General features: G+C 51.5%; 1 protein-coding gene across 1 annotated transcript in view; it reads left to right on the forward strand.

Annotated features, from left to right (window-relative positions):
• Positions 1 to 405: 405 nt before the first annotated feature.
• The window catches only part of Abcc3 (ATP binding cassette subfamily C member 3), a 45641-nt gene continuing 31959 nt past the window's right edge, over positions 406 to 14087 (forward strand). The window contains 1 exon segment of the mRNA XM_005321631.5: positions 406 to 571. Coding sequence (XP_005321688.2) covers positions 527 to 571 — 45 coding nt within the window. The 5' untranslated portion in view covers positions 406 to 526.

A 14087-nucleotide genomic window follows, 5' to 3' on the forward strand; every position in this document is an offset into this window, starting at 1 on the left:
TAGCCTTCCATCGTCTGAGCCCACAAGCTCTTCCCATTTTCCAGATGAGGAAACTGACATCCAGAGAAGAACTTGACCTTATGAAGGATTTCTTTTAAAGAGGGAGGGTTGCTGAATCCCTCTCCAAGTCTCCCTGGTTCATCAGCCCCCGGTGTTCAGGGTGGGAGGCATGTGTGTGCTCTGGTCCCCTGACCCCGGTTGGAAACAAACTCTGCTGTGGGCCTGTCAGCCTCAGGATCCAGAGGGGCAACTCTGGCATAACTCTGGGGCCACTGGAAGGGGCTGTCCCTGTGCCCACGATCCTCCATTCCCGCCCCTACAGTCCCTGAAGAGTTGCGATTTCGTGGAGGCGCTTTCGCAATCGGCAGGGACTGAAGAGCAGGATCCCGACCGCCCAAGGTAGGGCTCTGCTGGGCGGGTCTCCGAGGAGTGCGCAGCGCGGGCGGCTCCCAGAGCCTGCTCTGCGCCTCTCTGCACGGGGCTGCACCGGACCGCGGTTGCCCTCTCGCCGCTGCGCCTCGGCCCCATGGACAGCCTGTGCGGCTCCGGGGAGCTTGGCTCCAAGTTCTGGGTAAGGCGCGGGGCTCCGGGGCTGCTGTGGAGGGGGCCTCCAGGTCCCCTTTTCCTGTCTTAATGCATAGATTGGCAGATGTCCAGGGACTGGCAGTTTACGGGCCAGCCCTAAGATGGCTTGGGCGCCCCGGAGGGGGCGACGAGGCGCCAAGAATGGAGCGTCGGTGGGCCTCCTTGTTCCTGGGTGCCACTGAGACCCCGAATGCTTAGAACTGTACAGAGGTGGCCCTCGTGGAACCTGAAACTGGGGAACTCCACAGTGACTGGCCACACTGCCCACAGCCAGGTCCCACCAACATCAAAGCCTGAGGCTTGCCCTGTTCTCCCCTTCCCAGCAGCCTGAAGGACAGGCACAGTGTGTGGCACCCCAGGGATCAGGAAGTGCCCCACCTGCCTGCTGGCCCCAGCCCCTCTATCCATTGACCCCATCCTGCAGAAAGAACATTTTGCTCTTAGCCACCTTCCTGGTGAACTCTCCTGCCCCTGATCAGTTAACTAGGGTTTAATTGGCCACCCTGCACCTTTGCACTGGGATCCCAGGGCATCCAGAGCCCTTGCTCAATCAGGTATTTTGGAAGCCTGGCCCTGCAAGGATCCATCCTTTTTGGCAAGAGTTCCTGCCACAATATCTCTGGGCAAAAGCCACCTGGCTGCAGGTCAGTGAGCAGACTATCCTTCCCACCCTGGACTCAGAAGAGAGAAGCAGACCCCACTCTGGAGACAGGCCTTTACAGGTGCAGGACATCAGGATTCCTGAAATCCAATACTCTCCTTTGACAAATGGAGACAAGAGGCCCAGAGAGAAAGAGACATGCCCAAAGTCACCCAGTTCCATGAAAGCAGCGTTGGGACAACAAAGGAGGCCTTTTGTGACTCTCATCAATTTCCTTTCAAAGATGCCTAGGCTGTTGACCCATGCCACCTAGCTCAGTTTGGGTACATTAGGTGTAACTGCCTAAGATCTCTCCCACCAGCTGAGGCAAGTGGGAGATGTGGTCTCCGTTCCAGAGATGGAGCTCAGAAGAAAGTGGCCTATCTGTGGTCATCCCAGGGTTGACTAGCATAGGATACTCTCAAATCCAGATTCAGAATCCCAATGTGTCTTTTTCCCATTTTGAGTATATGTACATATATGCCTAGTGTGTACACACACATGTGTGCCTATGTTTGTGTGCTAGGGGTGATGGTGGGGTGTTATTCATATACCTGTGTATGCATGAGTGTGTGTGTGTGCGTGGGTGCACATGCACACACATCAGGAACCACATTCTGATTTGTTATTTAAGGTGTCTTAGGATGGTATTTAAAAATTTGGATGGACCAAAGGCATTACACAGATTTATTTTATTTTATTTATTTATTTTTTTAAGTACTGGGGATTGAGTCCAGCAGCACATTACCACTGATTTACACCCCCAGACCTTTTTATTTTTTATTTCGAGACAGGGTCTTGATAAGTGGCCCAGGCAGCCTTGAAACTGTCATCCTCCTACTTCAGTCTCCTGAGTAGTTGGGGTCACAGGCATGTGCACCACGTTCCAGCTATTACACATGAGTTTTTTCTAAGCTTGAGCAATGGAGTACCTGTAAAATGTCTTTGAGAATTTCTCTTTTTCTCTGGGTCACTGAAGGCTAACCAAGATGATAAAACATCTCGCCTCTACCCTTCTTGCTCAGCCCCACAGGACTCCATGGCTGGTGTGACCATAGCTCTGAAAAGGTGCCAGAGTGACCAGGCAGGTGTTGTACCCAAGCCTTAGATGAATGGTCCTCTTGTTCCTGGATATCAGTGAAACCCCAAGTGCTTAGAACTGTACAGAGGCGATCCTCATGAAGCCTGGAGCTGGGGAACTCAGGACTCCCTTCCTACACAAAGTTTAGACAACCTTTGTCTCCACCCTTGCACTCCATCTATTGTGGGATCCGAGAGTGTCAGAGCTTGGGGGCCTGAAGCCGCTAGCCCAGTCTCTCACGGTAGAAGAAGAAAAGTTACACCACAATCAGTTACAATCTAGGTACTGGGGTATGGTGTCTGCCAATCTTGCCATTGCCTGACTGTACACCTTTGAGCCCCTGGGCCCCTGGGCCCTGAATTTCTTCTTGTTGCTACAGGTACTTTCCCTAAGGGTCTCATCTCAGACCTAGCAGGAGTGACATTATGACTCCCTTACAGGGTCTCTGCTTGATTACCTTAAATGATAAGAAACTACTTCCATGCACATCCCAATCTGAAAACATCCTCCATCTTTCATGTGATCTCCTTGCTCCTGGAAGCTGTTCCTTGCTACGCCTAGTGTGGCTGGTGACTGGGGGTGGGGTTCAGAGAAAGCTGGAAGGCTCTTCCAGCTAATTCTGATGTTTCCAGAGTGGAGACGAGGAAGGGTCTCAGGCCAGGAGGCTGGAGCCTCAGCTATAGCTGTTACCCAAAAAGTCTGGGATACTCATTTGTGGCATGCTATTTTGCATCTCATTTGCATGGCGTATCATTCAGATGTACCTACCCTTGAAGCTTAGGGGCTGAGAGGACCCACCTAGTGGGAAATGGTTCAGGACAGTGAGGAAGTATCAGAACTAGAAGGGACAGGCAAGAGGAGTGGGGTGTTCAGGCCGTACTTGTTTACTCTGCCAAATCTTTCATTAGCTAATCCTCAGAGCCTTGCTTTCTCACCTATGAAATGGGGAAATAATTCACCATCTGCTCACCTTGCAAGATTTTTGTGGGGATACAGTGAGATAGGGAATGAGAAACGATTCTGAGGATCAAGAAACTCTCTGTAGCTGGCAGGTCCTGGTATTCCTTGAAAGTGCAGGGAGGACAAAGAGAAATGAGGTCATAGGTAATGTAAGAGACTTTGGAAACCTACAAGAAAATGGCTCTTGGGCTGTTGGGGCAGAGGGTCCTATTTCAGCTGTTACTGGGGTCAGGAGACTGATCCTGGCTAAACCCATGAGCTTCAGCCCCAGCCTGCTCTGAGGGTAGGAGACTGGGGGAACATCCATGACACCCTGGACATAGGCACACACATCTGGACACACACATATCACACGTTGCATACATGATTTCTCTATTTCTTTTTAATATCTGTTTCTCTCTCTTCCCTCTGCCCCTGCCCACCCACCAACCACCCCTGGCCTCACAGCAGGTTACCAACATCTCTGAGCATGCCTTGGGAGTTTGTGTGGAAATAAATTCCAAAAGAATGAATTGTATGCTGTATGCTGGGTGTGGTAGCACACACCTTTGAGTCCCTGCCCCCCCGCCCCCCCCCCCCCCGCCCTGAACTTCTTGTTGCTACAGGTACTTCCTCTAAGGCTCTCATCTCAGTCCCAGCTACTTGGGAGGTTAAGTCAGGGGGATCCCAAGTTCGAGGCCAGCCTAGACAACTCAGTGAGACCCTATCTCAAATAAAAACAAAAAAGAGATGGGGGGTAGCCCCGTGGTAGAGAGCTTGCCTAGCATGTGCGAGGCCCTGGTTTCCATCTCCAGCACCAAAAAAATTTTAATGAAAAAGGGTAATTTGTGTAATCAAACTAACCCACAACTCGTGAGGGCCGAAATAGCTCCAGAGCAAAGGAGGTCATTGTGAACTTTTACTCTGACCTGCTGTCCCTTTCTTGGGAGTTTACTCTGAACTGAGCAATAGAAGTTGGACAGTACCCAGGGGTGAGGCGAGTACATGGTGGAGGGACCCAGGACTGTTTGCTCTCAGGAGGTACCAGCCAATATGCAGAACTAATCATATGACCCCAGGCAACTAAGAAATCCAAAGATCGTGACCATAAAAACTGTCCAAAAGCCAGGCATGGTGACACACACCTGTAATCTCAGGCGCTTGGGAGGCTGAGCCAGGTGGATCAAGAGTTCAAAGCCAGCCTCAGCAAAAGCAAGGCACTAACAACTCCGTGAGACCCTGTCTCTAAATAAAATACCAAATAGGGCTGGGGATGTGGCTCAGTGGTCGAGTGCCCCTGAGTTCAATCACCGGTGCCAAAAAAAAACCCACAACTGACCAAAAAATGGCACTGACTGCCTAATAAGTAGTGAGTTCCCAATGGGTGTTTGTTGGTTCCTCCTCTGAGATTTCTAGACTTCTCTTTCCCCAGCTCTTTCACTACACCAGACATCTATTTTCTTAGTGGCAGCTCTTGTTCCAGGCCCATGGGTCCCCCGCTGGTCAGACTCACACAGTAAGGGAAGGTCCTTCTCTGTTGCCTTTGCTGTGTACCCACCCTAGAGAGACATAAACCCTGGTCTCTTGGAAGCCCATCTCCTTGTGTATCCTCCTGTGCTCTAACAAGGACCAATTCTGTTGTCCATTAGCTGTGTGCCTTTTGGCAGGTCATTCACCCTCTCTGAGCTCTAGCCAGTCTTAGGTAGGCTCTGGGGCCTCCTTTAAGTGTGGAATTGTACTGTGATGATTCTGGGAGGGTGAGCCTAGGCTTGGAGGCCAAGACCACGATGGAGGCCTTCCAAACTTAAGGGCTCTAGGGTATCAGGGTGTCCCAGGATGAGGAGGTAGCAGGTGTGCTTAATGGACAAGAGCCATATTTCATGTGTTTGGCTCTCAAATGAAGACAGTGACATGCAAAGCTGTGAGGAAGCTGGAAATGGCAGGGCCCCTGAGGTAGGCAGATGGGTGGGAGGTGGGCAGTCCTTAGCCTACAGGGTACCAAAGCTCACAGGCTCCTCTCAGGGATCTAGTCTCACCTGCCAGGTCAGGGTCCCTTGCAATCTCTTCCCTCCATCCTGGAGACATTGAATCTGGTGCTGGAAGGCTTTGACCTTTGAGGAGGGAAATTGGCCCTAGATTGACTTCCCTTGTCCACCCGGACCTGGACTGAAGGCTACAGACAGGAAAGGAAGTGAGTCAGGCGAGTGGCTTTGCGGAGGGAGCTTTGCCGAGACTGTCTGCTAGCCCCAAACGGGGACATGGTCTCAGAGCACCATCTGGCCTCCAGGAAGGGCAATCCCAGTCGGGACTAAAGCCAAGCTACTCTGGAGAAGTGCCTGGGCTCTGGGCCCCCAACCCCACACCATGAGACTGCAGGAGGGATGAGACTTGGGTCTATCCTTGCTAAGGTGGCTGGACCGCCCCCTTCCCCCACCTAGAGCTGTTCTTGTTTCTGAGGTTAAGTCCAGAGGGTGGGGATGGTGGGGGCAGGGATGGGTGGAGACGGGGCCTAAGCCTTGATTAGATTTCTCCTTCTAATAGGATCTTCAGGTTTCTAGTCCAAGAGCTCCCAGAACCCCCAGCTAGTCTATTACTCAGGTGTTGGCACCTTTCCCTGATCCCAGGGTGGACTGCATGATTAAAAGGACTTGCAATGCATCAGGTGACCTGGATCCAGGTGTAATGTCATGCTGGAGCCCTTCCGGGTGTAGAGGAAGCCTTATATAAACCCAATCAGGGTATTTAGATTCTATATCAGCCCTGGGTCTCGAATGTCATGAACATTACGTGATCATTCTGGCACAAACCGGAGTTCAATTAACCCATGCCATTGTGGGCCAGCAGCCCCTTCCGGGTTGGATTGCCAGTTAGGCCTCTGAGCCACGCACTGGCCCAGCCCTGCCAATGTGGGGCCTCCTGGGTCCTTCCTCCCAGAGGCTTCCTGTTTCAGCCAGGGTGGCTCAGTGGGGGTAGATGGGGATCAGGGCTGCCCCTTCCTTTTCTGCACCTCCTCTGCTGCCGAGATAAATGATCTTGTCAGTCAATTCCCAGCCACAATCTGCAACCTCAGGAACTGCCCAGCATGGGTGGCTCCCCCCTTCCTCCACCACACAGGATTAAGGAAATAATGAATCTTCTCATGACAGAGCCTGTCAGCAGGCTGGGGCCCCGGGGCTGGGAAGTCCCTGGCAGAGCTGCAGAGGGCTCCGGGGTCCTTGCCCCACCTGCCATGGGTGTGAGTCTGTAGGGATTTTGGCTGAGTGCCGGTGAACAGGCATCTGCCACATGGTCCATTATAGGTGCTGGACCTTCCGCCTTATCAGCCCCATCCAGCTGTTTAATCGCAGCACTGAGGAAGCCACGGTTGCTGTGGAAACCGTGTGGGCGACGCTGGAGCGGGGGCTGTGGGCCCAGTGCCTGCCTCCCAGCTGCTGCCCTTCAGACCAGCAATAGCAGAGAGGGCTTCAGGAGCCCTACTCCATTCTGCCTTGAAGGGTTTCAGTGGGGGAATGTTATAGGGTCCAGGAAACGTCCTTCATGGACCCCGTCCTTGCCTTCACTTATCTACTTAACTTTCTCTGGACTAGAGGCCCCTTGGATTGCCTGGCCCTTGGCCTTGATGCTCGGGGAGAGAGGAGTGTGCTCTGCTCCTGGGCAAGAAGTTGCCCCATGCTGAGATGAGGGCACCCTCATTCATTCCTTTGTTTATTTGTTCTTTGATTCAACAAATTCGTACTGCATGCCTTCTCTGTGCCAGAGGCTGCTCCCCACTCAGCATTTCATGGTCAACAAAAGGTATCCTTAAAAAATTTTTTTAAAAAACTGTTCCCTGGGCTGGGGATGTGGCTCAAGCGGTAGCGCGCTCGCCTGGCATGCGTGCGGCCCGGGTTCGATCCTCAGCACCACATACCAACAAAGATGTTGTGTCCGCCGAGAACTAAAAAATAAATATTAAAATTCTCTCTCTCTCTCTCCTCTCTCTCTCTCTCTTTAAAAAACAAAAAACAAACAAACAAAACTGTTCCCCAAGAAGAGAATGCATATTCTAGTGGGAGGAGGAGAAAAAACATACAGGTAATAAGGAACTCAATTATATGGGATGAGAGGAAGTATAAGAGCTATGGGGGAAATAGAATAGGTTAAGAGGGCTGGGGGCTGGGGATCTAGCTCAGTTGGTAGAGTGCTTGCCTCCCATGCACAAGGCCCTGGGTTCAATCCCCAACACTTCAAAGAGAGAGGGGGGGGAGGGGGTACGGAGTGAGCTACAACTGAAATTGGGAACATGAAGGCAGAACTCCTTGAAAGGGCTCCATCTGGGGCAGAAGCAGGCATGGAGTGTCTGAAGATCAGCACCAAGGCCAGGGCGCTGGGATGAGCCGAGAGAGGGGAGTTGGGGAGATGAGGTGAGCCGGGTGAGGGTGCTGATAACAGGGTCCAGATGAGGCCTTCACTTCAGCCTTTTTTTTTTACTCTGAGGGACAGAGAGCCCTTGGTGGGTTTGGACCAAAGGAATGACATAGTCGTGTAGCCTGTCTTAGGCTTCCGAAAGGTCTTTCTTTAGCTGCTGTGCTAGAAAAGACAGAAGGGCACGTGGCAGGAAGAGCATGGGGAGGACGGTGGAAATAATCTGAGCGGGAGAGTGGAGGTAGGGAGCCGCAGGCCAGGTAAGGCTGCCTTTTATAGATAAGAACAGTGGACTATAGCACTGCCGTGGAGTTCAACCAAAGAATTTGAAGGTAGAGTGGACAGTGTTTGCTGAGGGATTGGGTGCGGGGTATGAGAGAAAGAGACAAAAGGGACCAGCCTGCAGAGTCGGGCCTGGGAGAGAAAAGAAAGGAGGGAAAGTCGCCATTCATGGAGCTGGGCAGGCTGCAGGGGAGGGGATGGTCCCATTCTGGACCTGTCCTATAAGACATGTCCCACAGATGTCCTAACAAGGGCTCTGGCGTGAACAATGGAGAATCACAGGCGTGGGCAAGTACCTGCTGCGTCCTGGGGATGCCCGGCCTCACCCAGTTGGGTCTTATTTATCTAAAGGAAAGGAGGCACAGCCAGGCACAGGGGCACATGCCTGTAATCCCAGTGAATTCAGGAGGCTGAAGCAGGAGGATCAAAAGTTCAAGGCCAGCCTTAGCAATTTAGCAAGGCCCTAAGCAACTTAGTGAGACCCTGCCTCAAAATTAAAAATAAAAAGGGCTGGGGGTGGAGTTCAGTTGTAAAGCACCCCTGGGTTTGAGCCCCAGTACCAAATAAGTAAACAAAGGAGCCCAGGCTGATCACCCTGAGGTCAAAGCAGCCATCCTGTCCTCACACCCCCAAAGTCCCTTGGTCATGGCCACAATGTCAGCCTCCGTAAAATGAAGCTTGATGTTCCCCCACAGGCTTCCCCAGGCACTGCCTTGTTAGGTCCAGATGCTGCGCAGCTCATTCTCTGCCCACTGGGGAGGTGGCTGGGGAGCTGTCCTCACTCCCATTACTTGCACGGGGACACAGGTTGAAGGAGCTGATCCCAGTCACGTGACTCAGGAGTAGTGGAACGGAGCCATACTGGGCCCTCCACTGGAGCACTGGGTTTTCTTGTGACCACTTCCTACAGACCTTAAAAAAAAGTCAGCCACCCACCCTCCTGGCCAGGAAGCAATTCCCATCCTGCCCTCACACTGGGACTCCAGCCCCTACCCACACCGTCCCTGTCAGTCATTGCAGTTTCTGGGCTGCTCCAGCCTATGGGCCCCGTGCTGGGAGCTGGAGGGTGTGGGGCAGCACAGGCACCGAGCAGGAGGGGAACACCCTCCTGTTGTGGGAGAGAGCATGTGTTTACATACACAGGCCCTGGTGACATTGCATCACAGAGCCAGGTGGCCTATCCCAGCCCCATGCTGTCAGGTGTCCTTGAACCTGCTGCCACTTTTTTGTAAACAAGGTCCCTCTGTTAAATACCTCTGGAAACTGTTCTGAGGCAACAAGCGGATGATACCCACGTCAGTGTGATAAAGGCCATCTGGGACACAGACCTGGGGTGCCCCAGACAGGCTTCCTGTGGGAGGTGAGGCCCAGAGACCTGATGGTCTGAGTTAGGGTTGGCCCAGGGATAGGCTGTCTGGGTGGGGCCACCCACTGATGGTGGAATGGATCCAACAGCCAGGCCGTTCACACAGGGGATGGGTGATCTGCCCTCACATGCACCCTCCAGAATGCCCTCACACGATGTCAGGGAAGGAAATCCAGACAGGAAGGCTGCATACCGACCATATCCAAACTGGGCAAAATGGATCCACCTCAGGATGGGGGTTCCCACTGGGGTAGGCAGGGACTGGGTGGGGGACAAGAGCTGCTTCTGCCAGCAGTGTTCTGTCTCTTGCTGGGGATGCTAGTTACACAGTTGAAGTCCTGTGGGTGAAGATTTGTGGACATGTACACTTCAGATGTGTGTACTTTTCTGTGCAGTGGCGCATGCCTGTAATCCCAGTGGCTTGGGAGGCTCAGGCAGGAGGATCACAAGTTCAAAGCCAGCCTCAGCAACTTAGCGAGGCCCTGAGCAACTCAGCAAGACCCTGTCTCTAAATAAAAAACAAAAGGGGCTGGGGATGTGGCTCAGTGGTTAAGCACCACTGAGGGCAATTCCTAGTACCCAAGGGGGTAATTGGCTGAGGCCAGATTAGCTCTGTCTGTGTTCCCTTCCTCCTAGAGGTCTTGACTAGGTCTCATGGTAGACCCAGTTCTCTGACCACCATTGAAGGCTCGGCAAGAATGCGTGTGTGCTTGATTCTCAGAGTTTGAAGAAATACCAAGTACTTGTAGACCTCTGGGATGTAAAATGCACACACAGGGCCTGGGGTTGGCTGCAGAGAAAGGATTAGTGGGAAGGAAGGAGGGAGGAGAAACCTAAGGGGCCTCAAGGTGGGTGCTGGGATTTGGCTCCACGAGCAGCCTGAGCCACTGCAGGTTTGCAGGCACGTGGCAAGGGGCACAGAGCCGTGCTTCAGAAAGGGTCATTCTGCAGCAGTGGCCGGGGCAGTGGGGGTAGAGGGCTACCCGGATGGGATTAAGAAAGGAAGGCAGTCTGCAGAAAGGGAAACAGCCTATGCAGGCCAGTTCCCTTCCCCGGGATAGTTTATTAAGATGGAGAACTCAGCCCACAGAGTTCAGCAGTTCATAGCCTGGTGCAATGGCACATGCCTATGATCCAGCTACCCGGCAGGCTGAGGCAGATAGAGGATGGAAGGTTGAGGCCATCCTCCAACACTTAGTGAGACCCTACCTCGAAATTTAAAAACAAAAGGGGGTAGGTTTGGCCGGGCACGGTGGCACATGCCTGTAATCTTAGTGAGTTGTGAGGCTGAAACAGGAGGATTGCAAGTTCCTGGCCAGTCTGGATAATTTAGCAAGGCTGTCTGTTTCAAAATAAAGAGCTGTGGAGTTGTAGCTCAGTGGTAAAGCGCCCCCTGTGTTAAATCTCCAGTACTACAAGGAAAAAAGAAAGTCCACATAGACCATTTCAAGCCAGTTGTAAACACTGTGGGAAGATGTGTAGACTTTGTCTTCTAGACAGTAGGAAGCGGCAGAAGGTTTAGAGGGAAGGTACAGTATCATCCTTTTGTTAATTAATTCATTTCTTCAATAAATATTTAATTTAACTTACTTAAGCAACTTTTCTGAGCACCTACTATATGCGAGACACCCTTCTAGGGTGCCTAAGTAATTAGGATACATCAATAAACAAAATAGGGTTTTTTCCTCCAAGGATATTACATGTTGTAGGAGGAGATGAAAGAAAATATAATAAATGAGTAAATTATATTGCATGTTAGGTGGTGGTGCTATTGAGAAAGAAAGAACAGAGAAGGCAAGGCATTGGAAAACTTGCATAGGCTACTGGTGGCAGCATTAAACAGGGTGGTCAGAGAGGCCTTGTTGAAGAAGAAATAATGAAGCATGTATGGGAAGAGTGTTCCATACTCATAGAGACCCTACTATGCAAAGGCCCTGAGGCAGGAATTAGCCTTGTGTGTGTTCAGGAACAACAAGGTCAATGGCTAGAATGAAGCAGTAGAGGCAATGGGAGGAGCCATAGGTCAGAGGGAAAGGACACTGTGCAGGTCCCTGTAGGCTATTATAAGATGTGTAGAGTGGAGGTGTCCAGTTGACCAGTTTGGATTTGAGGAGTAGTAAACTGGAGAGATAGACATGGAAGTCACTAGAATATCAATGGTACATTGGGACCAGCCTGGGAGATGTAGCTCAGAAGTAAAGCGCCCCCTGTGTTCAATCCTCAGTACTGCAAGAAAAAAAAAGAGGTATGAGAGGTGCTGAACCCTTCAAGTTCAGATCATCCAGAACAGATGAGAGAGAGCACCGAGGGGATGTGTGCAGATAGAGGAGGAGGAGAAGAGAAAAGGACTAAACCCCAGGGCACTCTCACACCAAGAGGGGAGCCAGTGACACAGGACCAGGACCAGGGATGAAGGAGAAGACCAGGCTCAGGTCCTCGGGTAGTTGGAAGGGAAGAGACCCATGGTAACGGCTCATGAAGAGATGAGTGCCAGGGCTGGTGTTTTGGTGAGGGGCCAGGTGGGAGGTATAATTTTCCCCAGGTTATCCATAAAGAAACCAAGGTGCAAAGAGGGGAGGGTTTAAGCACCTTGTCCACAGCTTACTTTTTTGGGGGGGTATTATGGATTGACCCCAGGGGTACTGTACACTGAGATACACCCCCAGCCTTTTTTTTTTTTTAATTTTGAGACAGGGTCTCTTGCTAAGTTGCCCAGGTGCGCCTCCAACTCCCCATCCTCCTGCCTCCTTCTCCGGCATTGCTGGGATTACCTACCAGCCTGCGCCACGGCACCCAAGGTCATACCTCTCAAAAGAGGAGAAGAAGCCAGGACTCAAAAACCTGCCCATCCAGCTGTTATTCTTTCACCAAGAATCCACAGGGCCTAGTGTCCCGCGGGCCTCTGGATGGCTGGGAGAATGATGGTGCCCTTGGCAGAGTCAGGCAAGGCCAGGGGAGGGGCCGGTCTTGGCGGGAGTGAATGAGCGAGCTGTGAGAGGTGTTAAACACCAGGGGCTGGGGACAGATGGGAAGCCATCTGAGAGGGGCCAAGACTCAGGAGGGCATCGGGGCTGTTGCTGTGGATATGGGACTCGGTGCAATCTGTGAGCGGTGATGGGAGAGAGCCCAGGCCGAGGGAGGAACCTGGGGACTGGGACTGGTGTGCACAGGGCCTGCTGGGAGGAAGAAGAGACAGGGCAAGAAATGCTTGCCCACCCTGTTGCAGGGGGAATCCTGCTTGAAGGCTGAGGGGGGCCTATTTAATTTGCAGTTGAAGGGACTTCTGGTTCTAGAGGGTGGACTGAACATGGGACTTTATCCCCAGGCCTTCCTGAGTTTCCACTTGAATAACAGTAAGCAATAAAAGATTCAATCCTGTAAGTCGAGAGAACAACACCTTGGGAAAGGGAGACAGTAGAAACCAATATCTATACAGGTCAGGAAAAGTTTAGGATTTAGAGGGCTGCAGAAGCGGGAGCAGTTGGGGAGTAGGGTGGAAAGCAGGGGCTGGTGGGGAGAATGTGTAAGGATAAGTTGGACACCCACGCTGCTTCCCCACCCCAGGCCAGACCAGCCCCAGACACCTCCTAGAAGACCTGGAGGTGTTCAGTGCAGATCTCCACACTGCAGGATGGAGCCCCTAGCCTCATACCCAAATTGACCCCAGAAAAAAAGACCTTCAGATTCTGCCAGTTGGGGAGGGACTCTTCTCTAAATGACCAGGTTTTTCCTTGATCACTGTGCAAACTAAGCCCCGGACAGCTTGCAAGGTGCCTGTCTGCTCTTTGGTGACTCATTCAGAAGTAGTGAGACAGTCAAGCGTGAAGAACCACCGCAAATTGGGGAACCTCCAATTTGAATGACAGAAACCAAACCATCAGAGAAACAGAAAAAAAGGAAAAAGAGATTTACGTGCAGGTAGAACTTGGGTAAAAATTAAAATGATAGTCATTTAAATCAGCACGGAAGATAAGTGATCATATCCTCAGGCAACGGGTGGTTCCAGGTGGATGGGATTATGGGTGGTTTTTCTTATTATTTGTTCATATTTTCTGAGTTTTCTGTAAAGGTAATGCTTTGTAAGAAGGTGGAGGTGGGAAGATCAGTACATCAGCAGCCTTGGAGGAAACAATCACAATGAAGCAGGTGTCTATTAGTGAATTTATTTCCCCAACATTTTCCAAAAATATTCTTAGGTGTAGTTATTTCGACGTTTTGTTTTAGGTTTTGATGCTGGGGGTCGAAGCCAGGGGCACTTTACCATTGAGCTACATCCCCAGTCTTTTTATTTTTTATTTTGAGATAGGGTCTAGGTGTAGCTATGAACCAAGAGAGGTGCCAGGAGGGTGACCGGGAGGGGACCTATCATACTGCTCTGTCCAAGATGGAGCAGTTTCCCATGGTGTGGACATTCAGGACAGCCCAGCCTAGCCAGGGATGGTGGGTCACCCTAGCTTTGTAACTTGCAAAGATTTCCCACCTCCTCTTCTTCCTATGAATCTCATGCCAACACAGTAAGATAGTTAGGGCTGGGGGGAAGGGGCACCCCCATCATAAAGGCAACTAAGGCTCAGAAAAGCCCTTACCCAAAGACACCTGAAGAGGAAGGGGGCTCTGAAACTATGGAAATGTTACTTTGATAAAATTAAAAATTGGGCTGGGGATGTGGCTCAGGAGAAACCTGCTTGCCTAACATGTACTCAATCCCCAGCACCACGCAAAAAAAAGATAAAAGAGTCGGTATCTAGAATGACAGACAGCAGATCAGCCTGGGAGAGGTGAATAGCAAA

The sequence above is a fragment of the Ictidomys tridecemlineatus genome, chromosome 3, assembly GCF_052094955.1.
Source record: "Ictidomys tridecemlineatus isolate mIctTri1 chromosome 3, mIctTri1.hap1, whole genome shotgun sequence".
In the NCBI taxonomy this organism is placed as follows: Eukaryota; Metazoa; Chordata; class Mammalia; order Rodentia; family Sciuridae; genus Ictidomys; species Ictidomys tridecemlineatus.